At 48.9% G+C, this 24,180-nt stretch overlaps 1 protein-coding gene across 2 annotated transcripts in view; it reads left to right on the top strand.

Annotated features, from left to right (window-relative positions):
- The window catches only part of LOC122536994 (homeobox protein prospero), a 44,241-nt gene extending 20,660 nt beyond the window's left edge, over positions 1 to 23,581 (top strand). For both annotated transcript variants that reach the window (XM_043669859.1, XM_043669858.1), the window contains exons 4-5: positions 20,770 to 20,914; positions 22,242 to 23,581. In XM_043669859.1, coding sequence (XP_043525794.1) covers positions 20,770 to 20,914; positions 22,242 to 22,421 — 325 coding nt within the window. In that variant the 3' untranslated portion in view covers positions 22,422 to 23,581. The remainder of the gene's footprint in view (positions 1 to 20,769; positions 20,915 to 22,241) is intronic.
- The last annotated feature ends 599 nt before the right edge of the window (positions 23,582 to 24,180 follow it).

The raw sequence follows: 24,180 nt of genomic DNA, 5'->3' as shown, positions 1-24,180 counted from the left end.
TCCGGAAGTCAGACTAGCAACGAGTTACCCGAAGCGCCGTAAACTTCCGGTTAACGTTATTTCTCTTCTTATTCGGTTTTCTTCGCGGTTTTCACGCACTGCCAACCCTCCGCCGCCCGTTCCCGCGCTCCGTGACCCGGCTTCCGCAGGGATTACCCCTTTGTTGCCGTGTACACGACTCCGGAGTCATCTTTGAAACTCGAATGCTATATATCTGCAAAGCAACCGGAGCTTCTGCTTCTTTTCTTCTTTTTCTCTTTCTGTTTTTTTTTTTTTTCCTTTTTCTTGTCTCGTCGCTGGTACTGATAACTCAACTGAACGAAAGGTGAAACGGAGCGGATTCGTTTGTTCGCGACGTTCGGCGATGAATTTCCATCAACGATTATTGGTATCTCTTCTGTGTGAAAGTTGCACAATGTTGTGACCACAACTTCTTCCAAAATCGATCCGTCTTCGATAGGGAGAAAAACCGACTCCCCTTCTGGCGACACCTTCGCCACGTAGGTATAATTTGCCACCCCCTCCCCCTCCCCCCCCCTCCTCCGCGAACGATCAGAAAGAATGGAAGTCCTGATCAGACAGACAGAGGAAGAGAGCGAACGAGCTTACCACCCTCGCGAAATGTCAGTGCCGTAACATAAGGGGTTCCTGCTGGCGTTGCAGTAGGCAACCAGTCAGGCAGCAACCGTAGCAGTAGCACTAGCAGCAGCAGCAGCAGCAGCAGCAGCAGCAGTAGCATCTCGTTCCTTTTCGAATTTTTTGATAATGAACACAAGTACGAGAAACACGACGGGTATTGGCTGGGCGGCAGACAATGCGGTGGCCGCAGGGTTATCGCGGGAGGAACAACGAAGGAGGCGGGGGCTGGCTGACGGGGTTTCGATGGGAGCGAGCCTCTGTGCGGGGAGAGAAAAGGAGGAGGAGCAGGAGGGAAAAGGGGGCGGCGGAGGGTGATGCCAGGGGACTTTATAGGGGATGTAAGCATCGCCACTGCAAGGCTAATCCGCCGCTATGAGCTGCTACTTGCAGCATGAGCACGGTACACTCCCTGCCAAAGATTCTTTTCCCTGCCACCCCCCACCGCCCCTCCTCCTCCACCTCCACCCTTCTACAGCTCACGATGCCCCCTCGGGGAGTCATCTTCCCGGTTCTTCTTGTTCGGACCGCGTTCGTTGACCCTGCCAACGGAGAAATCGCGCCAAAGGATTTCGTGGTCCTCGTTGTCTGTTCGTAAGATGTTGCTTCTTTAATACCTCGAAGCTCGAGAGCCAACGTGTCCAGTAATTTCGTTTTAATTTCGTCTTACACGCACAAACGAACGACGAATTATAGTAACGGGACGATACAAGTTTTTTTGAGAAACAAGACATCGATGAAGAAATTTCTTTTCGCCGATCTCTTCTGATCTTCTCGATTACGGACGACAGTAAAGACATTTGCTCGACGTTCTCGCGGTACGTTCTGAAGATTCAAGTATTTTCGTGCTGCAACGATTTGAAGGACCGAGAAGAAAGTAACGATATCTACGATAGGAACGGTCCGATTATGATTCGATTCGATTCGCAAGATGAACTCTTATCGATGTGAAAGTGGTAGAACGATTGATTAGATCCGGGAAGGCGATATGGGAACGTGATATTGCACGGTGGCCTGATTACGTAAAGTCTCGTAGTGTCTCGTCATTCCGCGGGTATTTAATATCTCGAGGAAAATGCTTGTGACGTTCTAAAAGAATTTTATTGTCCGGGGCCGTATGAGCCGGGTCCGAGGGCTCGTTATCCGTATTCGCCATTGTTCGCCGAGTGCATTCCTGCCGGGCGCAAATTACGCCGAAACATCTGCCGGCCGTGCCGGTACAATATCAGCCTCTCTGCCTAAGAAATATCGGAAATAGTTGGCCGATCCGCGAAGGAAACACTTGGCACGCTGCCTAGTTCCCTCTCGGCGGCTTTGCTCCGGTTGCGCTACTTGCCGATGCATTACTTAGCTAGCAAGTGCAAGCAAGCGGCCGAGAGCTTGCACCAGCAAGGAGACCTAGAAAATTCATCGTCCGCGATGAATGTGCCATTTCCAAATGCAGCCGGGTGCTTACTTTTTACCTTTCTTTCTCGTTTCTTTCTTTTGTTCGTTCGTTCTCCTTCTCTTTCCACTTCACTCTTTCTTCTTTCCAGGCTTCTTTCTTTCTGCAAACCGCGCACCGTGATCGCCTTCGCCCGTCGTTGACACACGGATATCCGGCGCATCGTACCCATACGTACACAACACGCGCGCGCGTCCATATACACAGAGAGAAAAGGGACGGAAAATCCGCGGAATTAAAATACGATATTGACCGCGTCCCGGGCTAACTAAATATTGATCGTTCTCCTTTGCGATCCCTTTTGTTTCGTTTGCGGCCGGGAGAGGCCAACTGACACGAATATCTTCTTTTCTTGCCTTAAGACGAGACTAGTGGAGTCATTAACGGGACGGCCTCGGTTTTCTCGCGACACTGATTCCACTCCTTGAACCCCTTCGCGTTCTTCTTTCTCCCGGCCCGTTTAAATACCACCACCCGCTCCGCCGGTAATTGTTTTCCCGTGGAGCCAGGCGGTCGCCGCGTGCTTTTCAGACGCGGCTAGAGAAGAGAGGAAGTTTTAGAAACTAAGGCTGAAGACCAAAGCAGCCCCGCCACCGAGGAAAATGAGCCTGTACACACGTTTTTAAGCGAATTAATTCTAGCGCGAGATCGTTAAGGCAACTGCAAGGCCACGTTCCCTTAAGCTGACTCCAGCGACTTCAATACCCTAAACGATTTACTCTTACAAACAACCGTTGTTACGTGATTACAAAATTATGTTATTACTGTCGTAGGGCGTATCAGGAAAATCTAAGGAATCTGTATCTGTCTCGGAATCTTTCTCGCGTGTTATGTAATGCAATTTCAATAATATGATTGTAGGTACTCGATCAATGACATTTACACTCATCAATTTTGTTACGCCGTGTCGAGGAAATCTAATACTACAAATACTATCTTGCAAAAGTATAGTTCCTTCAATTCTCTTTAAATTTCTCTCCAATCTCTTGGAAATACAATCGGGCGAATTAGCTGAATTCTACGATCGAAATATTCCGAGAGAAGTCTGCCCGAGCATTAAAATGGCGTGGGTAAGGTAATTCGTTATTCCGCGTGTCTCGGTAGTCACGTCACACGGTCCGGCTATCGAGCGTCATTTTCCATCCACGTTCGAAGGATTTCCACGGAAAAACGCGCGCACTCGTCCACGTCCACTCTCTCTGCTGCGCTGAGTACGCGCAGGATCTGGCGTACTCGCGCGTCAGCCGTCGAGATACCGGGCGCGCTCGTTGCCCGGAGATTCTCTCTCTCTCTTTCTCTCTCGTTTTTTCGGCTCCGCACGAAAAACGTGAAATGATAATGTAGCCGGTATCCCGCCCTAATCGGCTTTGTATCCGCCGTGATGGCTGGTGGACCGGGGGGCTGCAAGCCGGGGCGGCACAGCCAGGGAACGAGGGAGGTGGCGCGGTTGAATCCTGGGGGCAGCTGGGAGAGATGCAAGCCTCCTCCGGTGCCTCCATGGAGGATTTAATTTACATCCACCGGCGAAAAACGCGGAAAACAGTTTATCAAAAAAGTTACCGCGCAGGCTCCGACCAGGCGCAATAGAGAGAGAGAGAGAGAGAGAGAGAGGCAGAGAGATAGAACGATAGAAAGAGGGAAACGACGAAGCAGGAGAAAGGGTGGAGGTGGAGGAGATGCCGGAGGAAAAGGGGGTGCGGGATAGAAAGAGGGTTCACGACGGCAGAAATGAAATTGTCCGTGCATGGATTACCGTCGACTTCGTTATACCCTCGAATTAGTCTCTCCCTCTGCCCTCCTGCTTCCCTCTTTCTCTCGGCTCGACATGTCCATTCTTCTACCTCTATCTCCGCGGCGCATCATTTATTCACCGCTCCTAAAACGGCACTTAAGTATTTTTTAATAAAACCTCTTAGCTCGTGCGAGTACTTATACCTCTGCCATTTATAACGCCACCGCTTTTTTCTGGCGGTTTCTTTTATTACTCAGTCAGGATAAACACCGACTTAATTTCCTACCTCTCTGATGCCTGACCCTTTCTCTCCCCCCTCCTCCTCCCACTCCATACGGAACCACCGACGGTTCTTAACACTGTTGCATGCCGATGCATCGAGAACGAATGACGCACTCTCGCGAAAACGCCTTCGGCCGTCCGATTATTATATAGGTATCTGCATATTTATTCATCAGCTGCCGCGACTCTCGAAACATCACTCTCCCCACCTCTCCAACGTGTTTGAGTAATTTCGAACATCGAATTATCAAAGAGGCGGGACAAGAGGTTCCGGGGAAATAACGAGCGCGCGTGACACGACGCGACGCGCGTAAAACGATCGCCGGCTCGTTTCGCTGCAACTTTAAATTTCCCGCTAATCCCAGAGGGAATCGGTTCGATACCACTTGCGGCGGTCCGTGGTCCAAAGCGAATCGGGATTCGAAATCGGCGTGGACCGAGCGTAAAATTACTGTTTCGGCCAACATTTACCCCGGCATTCGCGGGGGTAACGTTCGACTGGACAGCGACTCTGAATTGATTTCGTTTGAAATCCCATCCCCCATCCTCCACGTCCGCCACTCACTCTTCCCCTTCCTCCCTTTCTCTCTTTCTCTCTCGTCCAGGATCGTTGTTCGCCACCCTTGCCTTTCTCCTCTCTCTCTCTCTCTCTCTCTCTCTCTCTTTCACGCTCTCGTTTTCTCTGCTTGCGTGGTCCTTTTCCTCTCCGTCTCTTTCTGTCTCGTTCTCTCCCGCTCCCTCTCCCTCTTCTCCTCCCTCCTCACTTCGTTTTCGAATCTCGTCCGGGTCTCTGACGCCTACGTACAGAGAGAGAGAGAGAGAGAGAGAGAGAGAGAGAGAGAGAGAGAGGAGAGAGACCAGGGCGAAATGCATTTCGATCCGCGCCATTTTCTATCGGTCGCATCTGCGTGTCCGGCTTCGAAATGGGGGTGGGGAGGGATGGGGAGGGAAAAAAGGTAAGCACCGATGCGAAGAGGCGGGGGAGGGAGGCGAAGAAAAAAGAGAGAGGAGACTCATTAGCCAGGGGTACGCGACACGCGAGCAGGAGAAAGTGATGCCGCAATCAATAACCAGCAACGCTATTTCCCTGATGCGTGCCCCTTCGAAATTTCTGCAATTTCGTCACCGATTGCGAAACAATGCGCGTCACCGGCCACGATTTCGCCCCCGCCGTCACGCGAACCGCCATAAGTCTCGCGCGCACGTTGTTTTTTCCACCGTGGCCGGAATAACGCGCCGCAACCCCCGGACACTGTCGCCTCGCGCTGACTAAACACCCCCGACAACTTTTGCATTTAAAACGGGCACCGTCTCGCGTCGTTTCCTCCTACTTCCCGCCCGATTTTCCTTGGAATTTTTCGTCGAACAAATAGATGATATCGCGTTTTACTTCGATTGTATGTAACGGATGAAAATTACACAGCCTCGAAGAAGAAGAGAAGTGTTTACCGTTTCCTTTCAATTGATGGTTAACTTGATAGTTTAAATAACTTATCAAAAGTTGATATCCAGACTGTCAATGTTCGTGCGAATCGAAATCGAAGAAACGATTGGACTTAAGCAAATACTTTGGACATTTTCTATGGTTTTTTTATGTCGTGTACATTTTACGCACGTTTGCATTCATCAATTTACTACAAAACTATTAGACTATGAATATAAAGGACTGGTAATACTGGTTTCTGGAAATTAATTTGAAATTAATTATTTAAAATGCTTCGAAGTTTCGTTATATCGCGTCGTATTTCTAAAATTGATAAAGTTTAATGCTAAAGAGGATCATTAGCAGCGAGTACCTAATAATTCCGTGGTAACGAACACATGAAAATATTGTGATAAATTTTTCTCGAAACGTCGGGGAACAATGATTTCAATGGAAGCGCGTTCACGATAGCCAAGAATCGGCTGAAGTTCTCGCTATCGTTCATCATCCTCGCAATCGAGCTCGGGCAGGAAAGTTGGCTGGAAAGTTAGAAGCCGTCGATCATCGATATAATGTAAAACGCTACGACCAGCGGCACATCAAAAGAGCGAATTGCAAAATAATAGAGCAACGCGGTTAGTTCAAAATTCAACGAACCCCGTCGATGAAGGCTGGTAATCAATGAACCTTATGCGGAACAAAGAGATCAATGAACGCGAATGACTCGATGATACCGGCTAGAAGCAAAATAAACCGGGGGTTCGTGAAACTGGATGAGAGATGAAATGAAAAGCCTAGTTTAAAAACACCGAAAAAAAAAAAAGAAAAAAGAGAACGAGGAAAAGAGAGGGGGCGGGGAAAAAGGGAAAATAAAGAGAAAGGAGGAAGAGAGAGAGGGAGAAAGAGAAAGGGAGAAAGATGCGTAGGAAATTCAACAACGAACGATCCGACCGATAATATCCGTCGTCCACTCGAAGATGGGGGTAGTAGAGGGTCGGTGTCACTGGTCCCGGCGCCACGTCATTCGATATTTTTGTCAGTAAAACGATATCAGGCAAATTGCATCTGTCCTTTACACGGTGGCTCCGAGCCAGATCAAACAGTGTTCGTCCCTGGATATTACTCTTCCCTCATCGGTGGCCCAAGCTGCACTTTCTCGTTCGTATACGGCAGTCGCGGGCGTCGATGGAGTACGTTTCCGCGCTAGAAAGGACGCGCGAGGACGCGCAATAAATTTAGAGATACTCAGAGATCAGTTTTATCGGGTTAATCTATATATTGCAAAAACGACACCACACACCACGTTTCGTCCGTCGCGGGGCGTTTTATTTCTTTGCTCTCCTTTCTTTCTCTCCTCTCGCCCACGCTTTCGTAACAGATCGATCTGTGACTTCTTTGTCCGAACAACCGTCTTTGCGCAATTGGTTAAATTCTGAGAACACGTTCGTTGACGTTTGTCTCTGATTTGGCGCTCCTCCAAAAGACACTCGTTGAAAGTGGGAGCGGAGGCCGCGTGGAGCAATGGGCAATGGCCGCCGAACGGAACTCTTATTGGCGTCGTATGTAAATCGCCCATATGCCGAGTCAATTCTCTTGAGCACACGGCAAGCATGCGGGCAAACGAAGTACGCCAAGCACGACTATCTTACGACACGACATACGGGCGACAAGTAGGCCGGTGTCGTTAAAGGAGTAGCAACCTCGGTCGTGTCTACAAAGAAACATGGAGGTTTTGACCGCGTTCGTTTGCCGATCGCGATACATTCTTGGCTCGATGCAGGTTTCACAACGTATGTACGCGAACACTAAACTATTTAATTTCACTCAGGATCTCAGTTTCAGCAGTGTATTTGATTTTATCAATGAATCGAACACTTCACCATAATATATCAGTAATGAAATAGTATTTAATAGATTCATTTGAAATGTTGAATCTTGCGAACATTCACGGAATGTTCTAGAAAAATGAACACGAGAATGAAAGAGTAAAAGACCTGATCCAATGAAATGGGAAATATCATTTTGTAAAAATTTTGAAATAAATTCTGATAGATTGCCCGGTATTGATTGTGGTATTAATCACGAGACGAACCAACTCAAATCATCGAGAGCACGAGATCATCACTCTCACGCTTAATTCTTGCCTTAGGATCGACTAATCGAGCATTCATTTCGCGATGAAAGAAACAAAGACGTCCTGTACCTGGTCTCAAACGGAAACGGTGCCGTTTAAGAACCATAAACCTAAGCTGGTCGAATATATTTATGGTAGCTTCTCGTATCCCCGGTGGTCGACAGTTGTCTAGTAAATCCTATTTACTGTTACCCAACGGTCTATGTGCACTAGAGATGCTGGGAGGGTGCCTATCACCCCTAACTAACCTACTGCCCTACTGCCATGAGTCTCACCCCTGAAAGAGTCTCTCGTATCTCTTTCTTTCTTTCATGGCCTTTCACACATACTCTCTCTCTCTCTCTCTTTCTCTCCTCTCTCTTGTCTCGTGATAGAGCTCTCTTGCTTTTTTCTCTCCAACTATCCCCCTGCCCCTTCGTGTTACGTCGTCATCTTTCATCGTACGCATAACGGTCTTTGGTAGATCGGATCACGCGATGATCTCACGATATTCGCCACTTTTCTATGGGACGAACGGAAGGGCGGCTGTGTTTTTCAAGGTTTCTCGTACCTCGGAAACCGTCCCCTTTATCATCGACATACCCCTACCACGCGCAGCACATACCCCTCCGATTGCGCCTGGTAATCGTTTCGAATGCGAACCAACAAATACCAAGTATCGATCAAAGCTCTTCGTCCAAGTGTCGGCTAATTTGTTGGCTGTCGACGCATCGAACTCTCCTTCTGTCGTTAGCGACACTGGGATTCCTCTTTGGAATTACGTTCTTTGGAATCCGAGAAATTTCACTTTGTTCCGTATTCAAAATCGTACTAGTATTTGCATCAAGTGTCGTCAGGTGGAAACACCTAGAATTAATTACAGTGAATCCGGATATACCTCTGTATATATACATACGAAAATACTTCCAATCTTTGCACGACGTATTTATTGCGTTCCAAAGTGTTTCGCTAAAGTTGCAGTAGCAGAAATTTCGTTGAATTCCCATTGAGGACTCTGAAGAAAACGAGAACGCGGAGACGTTCCCTTGAATAACACGACCTAGACCCGTGGCTCTGTTCCGCGTTACAGCTCTTTCAAGCTGCGGAACCGTGCCCGTAATGTGGTTTAGCGTGGCATGACAGGAGGTAAACTTGACGACAAAGAATTATTGATTTTTTTTGAGCGAGTTGAACGAGTTGCTGGGCGGCTGAAGCGGTCCCGGTAGGGTATTCGACAAAGGATGTTTTCCAAGTCCCTAACCTAGGTAACCCTTCTCCTACGCTTTTGTCGCGTGTGTACGTGTTTCCGTGTGCCACCCGGACTCTCCGTGGCTCCACTACTCTTGCCCCTGCGTCGACGTGTGCGCTAGGGGTTCATCCTACTCTCCTTCTCTCTCTCTTTCTCTCTCTCACTCTATCTATCTTTCTCTCTCGGTTTTTTCTGCCCCTTCCGCTTGTCCTCTTTCCCCTCTTTTTCGTCTCTCGCTGCCCACACGCCGTGTGTACTCAGCCGATGCACCGAGGACTTAACTGCTTCATTGTCGTCCCAGCAGGCATCGGAGCTTCGGGACAGATGTGCAAAATTTAAGGTTAGAATACCAGAGAAATCGTCACTGACGTCGGGATCCAACCTTCGTGCAATCCCTTTGACGCTTCTCGCGGTAACGCTCTTCTCCTTGCACCTCTCTGACGGATGAAGAGTCGATGACCCGCAAGTTTCTTCAGATCGAATCGGTAAATATCTACGATTCCTGGTGGAAGAATCGGTCAGAATGTAATTGTACGTAGTAAAATGACGAAGACTTTCGAATGACTTTATTCTCAAAATTTTTTACGCTCTTTTGACGTCAAGTAAGAAAATATTGGGTCTAGGTGAAAAAGTTAAATGTTAATGTTAACATGAAAAGTTAAATGTTAATCGTAACATGTTGGTACTAAAATGAATCGACCAGTCTCGGTTCTAAACGATTTGCACTGAAGGAGAATATATTCACTGCGTCGACTATATAAATTCAACTAGAAACATAATGCGCTATAGAGCTTAAAAGTTTCATTCGTCGCTCGTAAAAAATACGACAAGATATCCAATTGTTAAATACCAATGAATCTTCGATACGTTACTATCGTCAACAACATCGTCAGATTTATTCGACACGTGGAGACCCGCATTGTTCGTAACAGGTAAGAGGTTTGCGATTATTCAGGAGAGAATCGGTTACATCGTACAATAGAAAGAAACCGAAAAGTACCGGTCGGTTCAACGACCGATGTACGAAAACTCAAAAATATCTTTCCATCGTGACATATTCCTCCGTGCAAACGAGAAATGATCGTCGTCGCAACATTCGTTGAAAACCCGACGAATCGCTACACGTACACTAATCAAAGAACCACACTCGACGATTAACGCTCAGGCAAGCTTTCGAACATCGGCCAGTCGAAGAAAGGTCAAAGACCCTGGGCTCGAATTGCCCGCCGGAATGGATCCGGTGTTCCATGGTCAAGTAAGACGCTCAAGAATGCATCGTACCGGAACCCGGTAATTGAACCATTAAAAATTCGCTCGATCCCTTAATCAAAGAATACGTTTAAAGCAAAGTGATCGAACGGCATGGCTCTCCGTGTCTGATATCCCCTACGATCGTAGGTAGTAGGCCCCCGTCGTTGCGACAAGCCAACAACGGTAGCCGTTTCGTAGCAGTAACAGCAGCACCAGCTTGCCTGGCTGAAAGTGCATCCACGTTAGAGCTCGGTCTTTTTGGAACACCGTACACCCAAATAGTCTAGTCCAGCTTTCGCACCTTATGCACGCGAGGCTGCACATGCATAGTGCAACAGCGGCCGGTGCATCGGTGGCGGCGGCTCGGCCGCCAGGGAAAAATCGATCGAATAAAAAAATGCTTGGCCGATGCCGACGTATGACGAGGACGCGAATCGCGGCCGATAGCAGCCGGTGGAGGCGGAGGAGGACGAGGACGCCGGCGGGGTTGAAGGGGGGCACGGGGGCGGCGGTGAAGGCGGACGGGGGCTTAGTACGGTAGCAGAAGGAGGGATAGTCCGGGACCATTGAAGAGTGAAACCGCTCAAAGCAGCTGCCCCCGTCCCCTCTCTCGGCCAACCTTTCACCCTCCGCTTCGCCCCTGATCCTCGCCCGCTTCGGCCTGTGCGCCCACCGATTCCAGAACCTCGACTCTCTCTTACTCCTCGTAGCTTTGAAAAACCACCCCTCTCGCCGCTCCAACGTATCGTACAGCCCTACACAACGTCGCCACCACCACCACCACCACCACCACCTCCTTCTCCTCCTCCTCCCTTGCCCCCGCGCCGTTGTAGCCGCTTTTCTTTTTCTCTTTCTCCTTCTCGTTCGCGCTCACCCTCGCTTCGCTCGCCCGCTCTCGCTTCTCGTTCGCCCGATCTCCCTTAAGGGAGAAGCCGAAAAACCTCGGCGCGCGCCAAAAGGCCACCGTGTGGCCGCCGCTGCAAGAAACCGGGTTAACGTTTCTCCGACTCGCCGGTTCCTTCGTTCGTGTTTTTCGGAGCAAACGGTCCGAGGCCGGTCGACGATTCGTTTTTTCAAGGTCGGTGCGCGGCTGCTTGTTGAACCGCAATTGCGGCCGCCACGAAACAACTTCCTGAATGAGAGACGGAGTCGCGTGGATCCAGACCGGACAATTGCTTCGCATTCCCGCCGCGTTTAATACCCTCCGACGCGTTTCGTTTGATTGTTTTCTTGCCTCTGCGCGTCCACAGTAGTTCGTACCGAGCGAAACTACTGTACGTACGTGCCAATGCAGCGTCGTTTTACCACACGAGCGAGCCAAAGATGCGGAAAATAAAGGAGAGGAGAGGCTCGAGTATCGGTTACCGGGACACCGCTTACGAGAAAATATGCAAATACATCGATTTCAATGAACGGCGGCTCGCGCCGAGTCTTCTCGGTCGTTCTAATGCTCTTTGCATAATAAATTCGACCCGACCGCCGAGCGATTTACATTAGCCAAGCGCGTGTGCCACCGCTGGCCAAGCTGTCCGTCCGTCTATCTGTCTGCTGTCGACACGCGGTGTTGATGCTCCCCGAGGCCGACGTTAAGAGAATGAAAACGAGTTACCGTGGAGAAAAAGGGCGAGGATCAGAGCGAGGGGACGGGGGTCTAAGGCAGCCAGATGTAAAAAAGAAAAGAGAGAGAGAGAGAGAGAAAAGAGAAAAAGAAGCGAGAAGGGGAGTCGAAAAGCAAGGGGCACCACCAAGAGGAGCGTGCATTGTAAGATCGGCGCGTGCGGCACGCGGAGCCTTCGTTCGCCCAAGTCTGTGCCCTGTGTCGTAGAACCCCCGTGTTCAGAACTGGGTCCCCTTCTCCCTTCTGCCTTTTCGTGCCACCGTTTCTCGAGTTCCCTCTTTTATGAAGGGCGAGGGCCCAGAAGTTCATTGTCGGGGGCACATCTGCTGCGCGATCGCCCAACGATTGTCTCGCAAGCTTAGGAAACTTGCTCCTCGTCGAAAAAAGGTGGCTTAGCAGCCGGGCCGAGCGAGCACGCGGCCGTATACACGACGCACGATTCCCCCTCTTCGAGGGGATGACCAAGGGGGCCGCCTGTTTTTGTAGACGCGATGTAACTTTTGGCAAACGTCTATCTGCACGTTAATAATTCGGCTGGTCGTCGTGTGTCTTGATTCGTTGAGAACAAGTCGTGGAATTATCGTTATTAATGACGGTGGATTCTGAACGCTTTGAAGGATAATTGTTCCTTAATTTCTAACATTGTTTCTCTATCGTTTTTCTATCTATAATTTACAAAGTTTGAGAAATTAATACGCGTGACTTTTCGTCTCGAACATTTCCGTTTCTTGAAATGAGAACAAGATTGAGACAATTCGAAGATTACGACAGGATACGCGACATCCTTTACGAATGCATCTTTGTATCTTGCATATCGAATCAAAATTAAAAGTACCTGACATGTGATATATTCTACTCTCTCACAAGAAACAACTCACAGTTGGTCGCGGTAGTTCTCAGGATTTTCTACAATGTCCTGAAAGAAGTTTAATTACGATTCCCTCCGGTAATTTAAACGCGTGGCGCATCCCCGCGAGAAAACGATCTAATTCGCGTATATCTGTTCACCCCCTGCCGATGCTCTCGGACGTTCCGTGGAAAAAAAAAAAATTCATCGTTCACGACCCGTCAGCCCTTCCGAAGGTTGCACCGGGTATCGTTCCGTCCCCCTGGCACCCATCAGTAAGCCCATAGCAAACCGCTTCGTCGGTCGCAATCAACAAACACACGACGACGACGACGACGCAGAGCGAGCGAGCAAGCAAGCAAGCACGACCCTTAAGCCCTCGCGGAAACACGCAACGTATCATACTTGGCTGAGTGGCCGTGACGGAACAGAATGAAGTAATCACTTGTTAACTTGTATTTTAATTACTTGATTTTCCGGGCTGCGATCGCGCCGTCGTCGACAACGACCACGACGAAGCCAGAACGCGACCAGCGGCGCAGAGTGAGAAAGACAGAGGAAGAGAGAGAGAGAGAGAGAGAGAGAGAGAGAGAGAGAAGCGCCTCGATGAGCGTCGTCGTCGCGTTTGCCGCTGCAAGTCTGAGTACAGATGGCGTTAAAGTGTTAATTACTAATTAAGAAGGGTGCACAGGGTGCAGCATCAAGACCCAGCGCGACACCTTTTTGAACGCGCCCTCTGAATGGACGCTTACGCCCTGACGGGCAAACGCGTGTACTCACCCATCCATCCGCGCTCATGAGCCACGCAACCACCCACACGTCCGTCTATCTACCTTCTCACGCACGCACACACGCCCTGCTACGCGATCTGTCCACGTGAGGAGAGAAAGAGAAAAAGTAAGGAGGAGGAAAAGAGAAAGAGAGAGAAAGAGAGAGAGAGAGACAGGGAACGCACATCTGTGGAAGGTCTTCTCGGTTGCACGCGCGCCGAGAACCGAGAGACCGAGAGATGTGACTCGATGCGATGCGATGCGACGCGACCTTACCCCCATCGTCCTATACGCGAGCAAGACGAACGGAACCGGAACGCGCGCGCAAACACGTAAACAGGCGCGCGCCCGGTTACGAGCGCGCGCAGACGCTTAATGTTCTCTCGTTATATGCACTTTCACGCCTCGTGCCCGTTACCCGTGAGGATAAAGTAGCGCGTGGCACGACGTTCCTCTCGAATTCTTTGCGAGCTTCTTCCGCCGCACCCTCTCGTCTCGCGCTCGTCCGCGAGACGGTTTTTCCAGCATCTGACTGCGACGCCATCGGCCAACCGCGCAAAGCGGCTACGCGTGAATTTATCTCCGCTGATGGCGGCTGAATGCGCCCGCGATGTTCCTCTGGTAATTGTGCTGAACGCGCCGCTATTTTATAAATGGATCCGTTTCTGCCCGATGATAATTACAAGGTGAAAAGAAGGCTGCTAATAAGGAAACGCCCCCGGGGGCTGACATTGTGCCCTTTTCATTGTGCCCGCCGGTTTAACACGGCCAAGTCCCTAACTTTAGTTTTTTCGGCGGACGGTGTGAAAGGTCTAGCCGTCCACGCGAAGATCAAGCGAACGAAATTTACCGTCCGCTTGTCCTGGAATGGGCCCGAAAGATTCCCGCGAGCAAGCAACCTTAAAAGTCTCTCTTGTTTCACTTCTATCTCCTTTCATAAAGAACGCACACGTTACGAAATATTCAAAAGGCCGCGTTTCAATTCAAAGCTGAAGCATTTCGACACAAGCAGCTCGCGCTCTAACTTGTTTACACTAGGCAAAGTTGAAACTAATATTTAGTATTTGAATCTCGGTTATATTAAACAGGCTTGCAATCATGTCGTTTATAACGTTAACACCGTCGTAAAAATCTTTTATCACTGGTACCGGATTATTATCATTAGATATTTCGTGTTTTCCGTACAAATTGAATGCAATTGAATACGTTTTCGAACCACTACGTTGCAACGATCGACGAGTCAATAAATAACGAATCGACGTACAAATTCGACAACTCGATAAACGGATGTCGAATTTCAGTCGAGGGGTAGATTCGGAAGGATGCGGGAAGTTTGCTCGATTCCTACCCAAGAACAGCTGTTTCACAGAAGGGACAAAAAGGTTCCAAGGTGATCGAGCTCGCAGCCGACACTTCGCGAATCTTGGCGGATTGTCGGCCGTTCCTTAAGCGTCTTCTCCCCTTCGAAGAGGGAGTCGTGTCCGTGGGAAAGTTTCTGGCAAGAAAGCCGCGCGAGGGGTTGAGAAGAGAGAGACTTTCAGGGGTCAGCCCCGGTCTTGGGGAGCCGAGGTGTTCAGCATTGTCGAAGGTCGACCGACTTGGCATAACCGTTAAAAGGGAGCCGGTTGGCTGGCTTAAGAAGCGCGATTGAGGATCTTTGAATAGAGAGGCGGTGGTCGAGGGGGGGAAAACAGCGTAAGGCGAGAAGACGCTAGTCGTCGTTACGCCCCGAGTCACTTTGCCAGTCTGGAAACGCGCGGCCGATTTCTCGCCGCGCTTTTTCACGCCCCTAGTGTTGTCTACACCACTGTTTGCCGAGTCGCGATGCAAATAAGGTTTTCTTTGGAGCAGCGGCAAGAAAGTCATCTCGCGGCACGCTTACGTTTCGAAACGAAGCGGAACCTGACGAAAGAAAAGGTGAAGAGGACAGTGGCGATGCAATAAGACTCTCGTGTTCACAAATGTAATATTCGCGGTTTGACGATTTTTGTCTTATGAGATAAATTGTAAAATTTGTAGAACTTAACGTTTTCGATTGTATTACATTATAAAACGATCCTGCAAGTACGAGGGTTTCACTAGTGCATCAGAATCGATGAAAATTCTCAACCAATTCGAAAGGATTCGCAACGGCGATTAGAATTCGAATGGCACGTGAGCGCGTTTTGTTCATAATTCGATCAGACCGTGGTTAGAAAGTGGCGCGAAATTTAAAAAAAGATAAAAGAAAGACAGAAGAAAATGAAAGAAAAAAAGCGCACAGGCAAGCGCTGATGTTCCCCCTTTTAATTGGTGCTCTTGCCTATATGGCGTTGCAACCCGGTTACAAAAGCGACGCGTCGAAACAGCAACCCGCGACGATAAAGATCACGTATGAAGGAGGCGTCACGTCGACAGCCATCATTGCCATTAAACGCCTCAATATGCGGCGCCTCTAAAGCTCGCATTGTCGCATCACCTGTGCTAAAATGCGCGCCACCGTTGCGAAAAAGGAATTGACGAATTTACGTTTGTCGCGGTGCGCAACCCTGTTCTCCCTTTGTGCTCGACGAAAGCGCGGGCCGAAAGGATCGGCTGCGCGACTCGAGGAATCCTCCAGCGGCAGAGAAGCGTTTCATTCCAAGTGGCGAATGAGCGCGAATGTTCGAACGACCATGAAAGGAGATATTAAAATTAAACAGAAACAAGAAAAGGAAAGAGAAGCTAAGAGAAAAAGAGCGACGTGGTCTTGATGCGCTCGCCAACGCGTGTACGCGTTTAAATCGTGAGAACAAAGAGACACGAGGGTCAAAGTCTATTAAATCGAGCGTGTTGCGAACGAACTTCGTTAAGGATGGAACAAGTTACGGGAAAGGAGGATACTTCTGGAGATACTTCGGCTCTCTCTCCCTCAAGAGAGAATCGCGAGGCTAAGGATCGCGAAAAACGCGAGGTAACGATTTCCGTTCGCGGCAACGGCTAATTATTCTCTCCTCGAAGACACCCTGCATCTTCGCCTCCTTTCTGGCTATTGCCTCCTCCTCTCTCCGTCTCTTTTTTTTTCGATGGCAAAGGCAGCTCGTAATTAGATGCTAATAATCAGCACCCTCCAGGAGGATCACGCTCTTTTCCTCTGTCTTCGTTCTTGTCTCTGTCTCGCACTGTTTCTCTCTCTCTCTCTGACTCTCTCTCTCTCGACGTCGCCCCGTTGCAACGGGGCGCAAGAAAACCCAAGCCCCTGAAGAGCTTATTATTATCCTAATTATACAATACTATAATGAATGACTCCGCGGCTCACCCTCTAGCCCTTACTCTCACTATCTTCCTCACGGTGGTGCCCCACACACACACACACACACATACACACACTTTCTCTCTCTCTCTCTCTCTTCGTTTCTCGCGGTTCCTCCCTCTCGCTCCTTTTCCTTTCTTCTCGCTCACGGTTGCTCTTCTCCTCTGCACTTGGTGGTCGAAGAGTGGCAATTCTAGCACTCGGGCTTTTTGTCAAACCGACTACGGAACTAGTGCCGTCTCCCTCGCGCGCTTACACCCTATTATGCGACCAGCCTCGTCTCTCGTCCCGTTTTCTCTCTGTCTCCTGGTGTCTGTTTTAATTAGGCACTTCGCGGATATATATACGGTATCTACCATGCGGTATTACGTAGGTACATAACCCGACCGGAGCCCAGCCCAGCCGAGACCTAGCCCAGTCTGCCAACCAGTACGTATTCCAACCTATACTCGGCGATCCGACGAGCTTGAATGCGGTTGATGGGTGGTTGAGTAAGGATTATAGACGCAGGTGACACATACACGTTACCTCCGGAGAGGCTGAAGTCGGGGGTGGCTCGGCCCCGATGGGTGGGTGCCGGTGACGGTGACGGTGACGGTGACGGTTCAAGGAGACGGTTGAAATAGAGAGACGGAGCGCAAAATAGAATGAGCAAGAGAGAAGGAGCGTCGCGGCGTGACACGTGAGAGCGTGCGAAAGGGAGAGCGGCCACGAAGGGAGAAAGTGAACGCGAGAAACCTCCCTGCCTGCCGTGGGGAGGGAGAAGAGGGGGAGGGGGAGGGGGTCGCTGGGACACGATTCTGCAGAGACACACACTCCTCTTTCAATTCTCCTCTCTCGTGTGCACAACCTTCTCTGACTGACTGCTGATAAGAGCGCGCGAAATTGTCTTAATTGGCGAGAGAGCCAATCTGGAGTGATCGAATGAGAAGAGGCTCTCGCCGCGTCTCCGCCACCTGACTCCGCTACTCGCCCTTTCTTCTGGTCGCTAACCACAGATCGCGACACGCCACAAGGATCCCATTGTTTTCTTCCGTTCGTTCGAATCGCGTTCGATACAGACGAGCGTCGATCTTGTACTCCCCGAGAAATAACTCCATCTCGCGCGGCAGATCTTGTTCGTTATTTCGAGTGTCATTCGCTTGTACGGTTACTGGTCTTGTCGATGGCTCTGGTTACTTAAAAATTTATCCACTTGTCGTGGTTGCCAGACCGAGGGAGACAGAGTGTTTCAACCGAAAGAACAGGAAGAAAAGAAGAGTACAGTTATCATTTAGCAGTTACTTAATTCCGCAATACCAACGAACGAAGCCTCATCTTTGTCGTTGTCGAAATTTCAAAGGTAAAAATCTGTCACGAAGAAGGAGAAAGGGTAAAGTGAAAACGCCGCTTAATGAAATATTCCTAAACGCGTGCGTGGTTCGGCGGGAACGACGGAGACGACGAGCGTGGAAAAAAATCCTCGGTCGATCTTCTGTTTCATGAGCCGCGTACGAGCCCGCCAGGCGGAAGCAATCTTAAAAATTGCTCCCAGAGGCACCGAGCGAAGACCAAGACCCGAAGGTTTGAACCGGTTGCCTCACATTGTCGAGGCATTCAGGGACCTCGCGAGTTATACAAGCCGCGGTGGCGTAGCACTACCGACTCGTTGCTTTCCCGCTGAACCGTACTTCTTTGCATCCCCTCGGGATCCAAAGTGCAAGATCAACCTGACTGCCATTCTCGCTGCCATTCTGGCCTGCTACTCTAGGATACTTCCACCATCGGGGAGGCTCGTTTCTCTGTTTGTGTGCGTTTAAGGGTGAGGAGGATAGGGACCCCGGAAAGAAAGATCGAGAAAAGAATGGAAAAATATCCGGACAAGTAGCAACCTCCGCTTACCCTTACTTACTCACTCCTCTCTCTCTCTCTCTCTCTCTCTCACTCTCTCTCTCTCTGCTCTCTCGCTTTTTTCCCGCGATCGTTGCATCAAGTCATTCTCACATTTTCCTCGCCCGACTTGTTCTTCGGTGGTATCGAAGAACGCCAGGATTGCTTTCTTCGTCGTCGTCGACGTTTCATTTCCTTCCGCCTGTCCGTGACGACTTGGTATTACTCCGTTTGATAAATGAAGACGATGCAAAGACACGTACATGTATCAGACGTCTGTTCTTCCTTCGTTTCTTAATCAGTGCCCTTCTTGCAGAATTCTCGCATTTTCTTTATTTATTCGTTGGTAATGTCGGAGAATATGAGCACGGTTCTCTTCTTCGTTACCACTAACACCTCTCCCTCCCTTGTTTCATTTTCTTCTGTCTGTCTGCGACGATATTGTTCCGTTTGATAATTGAGCGTGTGCATGTATACGTAGATTGAAGACTGTTCTTCTTTTATTCGTCAATCGGTCCTTCTTCTCTTCTAAAATTCTGTTCATATATATTCCTGTTTGTTTAAAAATAAATTGAGTGCGTTGTTCGAACGTGAACTTCTTTTACACGAACACCAAACCGATCCTCAAAACGATCACCAGCGACTAATTCCATCTAAACCGATCGTCGCTTTCCAACGATCCATTCGCTGCATTACGAACGTCGAAGAAATCTATTTTCGGACTACGGTGCACAACACGTGGAACCCGCTCTATCCCTGACATTTACTTTACTAACCCTCCCATGGATAGGAACATTTAACGCTTTTACGATCGCCGGTTGCTTTCCCAAGACTTCAACATAATAACAAACAAACATTCACCACCTCAACCAAACCAAGGTTGCAAAATTTCAAGTATCACAAAAAGTATCAAAGAAAGAGGTTACTATTGGTCGTAGCTCGTTCGCAATTGAAAACGTGACAAACGAGGCAAAACATCGCCAGGGGACTAACGAAAAGATAATTAAGTTCAGTTGAAAAAATAATTAATTTCTTAATCAGTGGCAGTCGCATTGAAGCTGGTCGTCGCGCGAGCGCGTTAAAGACGTTGCACAAAGCGTCGGTTCGCCTCACAAAGTCTGTTTCACCTCTGTGTCGGCGTGACGCGTCGTAATCGTTCCTTTTCCCGGAGTTTTTCGGTGAGATCCAGCGAAGCGAAGCCACCCCTTGGTGACGCCCCTTCGCGATTTCTCCGCGCCCAAGGCTCGGGTCACTATTACTATACAAATTACCCGCCAATTAGTGACTTGTGCTTGTTTAACTGCGTTAATTAATGAACGTAAACGGCGAACTTGACGTCGGCGGCTCGATTTTTTCCTCTGCCGGTCGCGAGAAAAAGAAGAGAGAGAGAGAGAGAGAGAGAGAGAGAAAGGAGGGGAAAAACGACGGTATCGCGATCCCGCGGCGCCCGTTTGTAAGTGTACGGCGAGCGAGCGCTCTCTCGCTCGTTCGTGCTTGTCTGTAAACGTCGGCGGTTGGCTTCTGCGAGAGGGTGTCGAGGTCTTCTTGGACGATACAGTGTAACACGTTCTTAATAGTCTCTTTGAACCGCGTCGCTTGCCAGCCGACGACGAGGAGTTGTACACACTTCTTTGCGACTCTCCTTCTCTCCCTCCTCCTCCCTCTCTCTCTCACTCTCTCTCTCTCTCTCTCTTCCCTTCTTCCTTCTTCACCTTCTGCCGCTTGCGTCAGACCACTTTCAGTATCGACCCTTAATTAATTATCGGCAGTGCATTAGCATTCTCCGTTCCGCGAGAATCAACGTCGAGCATCGGCGCTCGCCAACTTTTCCAAGGAGAAAATATATTTTCGCCCCTCTTTTCCTCGCTACCAGCGAGTTAAGAGAATTTCTCGTATCTTAGGTTAGGTTACGAGTTGGAGCTGCGAGTTACGACTTTGTCGAGTTTCCCCATTTCGATCCAGCCACGATCCACGAGTATTCATCTCAGTCGAGGAAAGGATTTTTAAATTTCTATGATATATCCTGAAGAATTCGATACGTCGTTGTAAAAAGGAAAAATAACGAGTTCCATGCGACGAATCAGCGTTGTATATCTCATATCGATGTATTTGCCAAATTTTTCAATCTAAACCCCGGTGAAAATACCATAAGTTTTTTCGGGGATGAAGATTTCCTCGAAAAAGTTATTTTGGAGAAAGCAGGGAAGAAAGTAGTAAAAGGAAATTGCTCAACAACGATGATTAACGTACTGCTATTGTTTCAGGGAGTTCTACTACATCCAGATGGAGAAATACGCGAGGCAAGCTGTTTCGGAAGGTGTAAAGAACGTGGATGACCTTCGAGTTGGAGGTGACTCGGAAATCTATCGAGTTCTCAACCTTCATTATAACAGAAATAACCATATTGAGGTAAATTAATCGTTACGAATATCGTGCATAAAAGATAAAAAAGAAAGAAAACTGAAACTGCATCAACTCGTTAAAACTATATTCAAAATATAGTAATATGAAAATATAGAAATATAGTAATTAGAGATTAAACGGTAGAGACAGTACTTTCTAAAATATACACTGAACATTCACAATTATTTGTGACGTTATCTTCTTAAAAAAAAAAAAAAAAAAAAAAAAAAAAAAAAAAACGCTCGTCGACACGGCTGCCCTAAAGTTCTCTCTCGCGGTTCCCTGACACGAGATAAATGTCGCAACGCTGGTAACGTCGTTAGAAAAATAAAGAGACGGTCGCCGATGCACGACCACCTGCGCGTCCTATGATTCGCCAATCAAATTCGTGACATGTCGGCCGGAATCGAGCTGTCAGGGTCGAAATTTCGATGGAAGCGACAAAATTGCCGGGCAGTCGGATCGTTTCCAGCACCGGGGACAGCCCGGCGCGGCCGTGCAATTATTCGGCGGTCGGCCATGACCGCGCCGCGTTACCTCGTCTTTCTCATCTCGCGGAACGCTTTTAAACGAATTCGAACCGGTTTTGCACGGTGTGTATCCCGACGTTACACGCCGCGAGAGGCTCATGTGTTGTCTGGCAAATCGCTCGTACGTCTCTACTTTCCCATTGTGGGGCGCAATTTACTTTCGCCACGGCGTAACGACCGTTGATTGTATTTGCAACGCGGGCGCTGTGCAACGACGACGTTGACGGCGACGACGACGACGACGTTGACGACGACAACGCGCACTGCACCGTACCGCACACGCGAACCGCACAGCTATTTAATATTATTTAACGAGTCTCCTGATGAAACTTGGAGGCTCCATTCTTCCGACCCTGGCCACAATTGCCGCCCGCTTGACGCGTAATTAATTACTCGTGTTCGTTAATAACCCAAACGTACTAATTATAAGTGGAAACTCTTAGGCAGGCGGCTCAGGGCTCGCGCTCGCTTCTCGCTCGTTAAGCGACACACGCGCAACATCGCGCCGCTTTAATCCTTCGGATAATCGCGCGGTTCCTTCGGTGAACTGTAATGAGCGCAGCGAAATTATCTCGGTGGATCGTTTTTCTTTCTTTCTTTCTTTTTCGTTTCTTCAGCACGTCTTAATCACGTCCGTCGTCGAACACGACGTTTATCGATTGATCCTTTGACGCGAATTTCCATGAAGTGAATACTCGTCAACGCGGCGTGTAAGCAAGGACGATACACAATCGAGAACAACGAACGGAGAATGACCGGTAGTTGTTGAAATAAATCGTTAACGTTATCGTTGGACTTTCCAGGTGCCGAGCAACTTCAGGTTCGTCGTCGAGCAAACGCTGAAAGAGTTCTTCAAGGCGATTCAAAGCGGCAAGGACACCGAGCAGAGCTGGAAAAAGTCCATCTACAAAGTGATCTCGAGGCTGGACGACCCGGTGCCAGAGTACTTCAAGACCCCGAACTTCCTGCAGCAGCTCGGTTAAATCAGGAGGTCGCGTGGCTCTTGCTCTTCGTGGTGCGCGGGCTCATCAGCGCTCGTCGGCTCCCGGTAATAACCAAGAAATCAGAAAAAATTATGTAAAAGCGAAACGAAGACGAACGGTCAGCGAATGAAGGATCGCATCCGCCAGGAGGTACACGTCCTTCGCGTAAAGCGCGTTCAGGTATCCTTAAACTAACATATCGCAGAACGAGCGTGAGAGAGAACGTGAGAGGGAGAGAAAGAGAGAGAGAAAGGAAGAGAGAAAGAACTGAGAGAGTTAGGGAGATTAGTCGAAAGAGAGAGGACAGGGAGAGAGAGAGAGAGAGAGAGAGAGAAAGAGAGAGATTGTACACACACTCACACATAGACAGCGTTCAGGAAGAACGAACGGAAACGAACGAAGGTACGCGACGGTACGGAGGCATCGATCATCAGCAGGAACGATGAGGAGTGCCGACGAAGGATCAGGCTGTGACCTAATCACGAGACAATGATCTACGCGCGAGACGGGTGGACAACTATTGACGCTTCGTGCCTTTAATTAACCCCCCGGTCGGACGTGTCTCGCGATCGGGGCCGATCGCGAGTTACTAACGAGGCCACGAACTGTCCACCCTCTGCTCGCCGTGGACGAACAACCGATATCGAAACGACGGTCTTTGGAGGAAGCGGAAGAGAGAAAAAAAAAAAAAAGAATAAAAAAGAAAACAGGACGAAAGCGTGGTCAACGAACGGCAAGGAATTAGCACAACATACACATAGCTTCGAGCGTCGAGAGTATATTGTTTCGATTTGTTGCGTAACACAACACACGGTTCCACCGATTGATATCGCCTAATTTTAAGACACTCGTTTCTCCGAGGTAGGCATTAAGAAGCGTAATAACACGCGACGACGACCGACGGGTGGCTCTCGTTCGAACGAATACGTCGACACGATGCGCGAAACGACGTGAGTAAACTATGTTTGTCCACGTTTCTAGAGAGAAAAACCTGATGATATTTATTATTATCGACTGACGACGGTGGAGCGAGATCCGCTGGACGGATCCTCCGCAGCTTCCGGTTGAGAGGCAGAAGAGGAACCCTTCTCGTGGATCTTCCGGAAACGACTCGGGACGGACGGCTAGCGAACCCTTCGTCTCGAGACGTTTCGAGAGAGGAAAAGAAAAAAAGAAAAAAAAAAAAAAGAAAAATTTAAAAAAAAAAAGAAACGCTACGGAAACAACGATGGCCAGTTTCACTCGGCATTCGTCACGCTGCGTACCTCGTGGTTTTCTTCTATTTCTTTCATTTCGAACGGCGCCAAACATCTCGCGATTCGATCGAACGCACCACCCCCCCGTCGAACGTCGTCTCGGTAGCATTAGTTTCTATAGCGCGATCACTGCAGCAAAACTGGCTCCAAGACGAGCGAGAGCCTGGACGATTTGTTGTTTCCAACGAGAATCCTAGGATGGCGATTCGTACCGAATCGACGAATGAAAATGGGGAACGAAAACCCGATGTTCTTTTCTCCAACGGAAGTAACGTTAGAAAAATAGAGATGGCTAGATTACACGGGGAGGCTCTATCCCCGTGTACGAAGGCTATCCTTTCTCTTAAGTTGTACGAGTAAGATTTTCGTCTGACAGTCAGTGCAAAGAAAACAAAATGAAAAATCGCAGAACGCTTTGGAAATCGTATGGTTGGTTCTACTATTCGGAAGTTTGAAAAAAAAAAAGAAGAGCGAGAAAAAAAAATAGAATTACATCCAACGGT

The sequence above is a fragment of the Frieseomelitta varia genome, unplaced genomic scaffold (genome assembly GCF_011392965.1).
Source record: "Frieseomelitta varia isolate USP_RPSP 00005682 unplaced genomic scaffold, Fvar_1.2 scaffold_883, whole genome shotgun sequence".
Taxonomy (NCBI): Eukaryota; Metazoa; Arthropoda; class Insecta; order Hymenoptera; family Apidae; genus Frieseomelitta; species Frieseomelitta varia.
The sequence above is the reverse complement of the archived record's forward strand: the minus strand, read 5'-3'. Positions and strand labels throughout refer to the sequence as shown.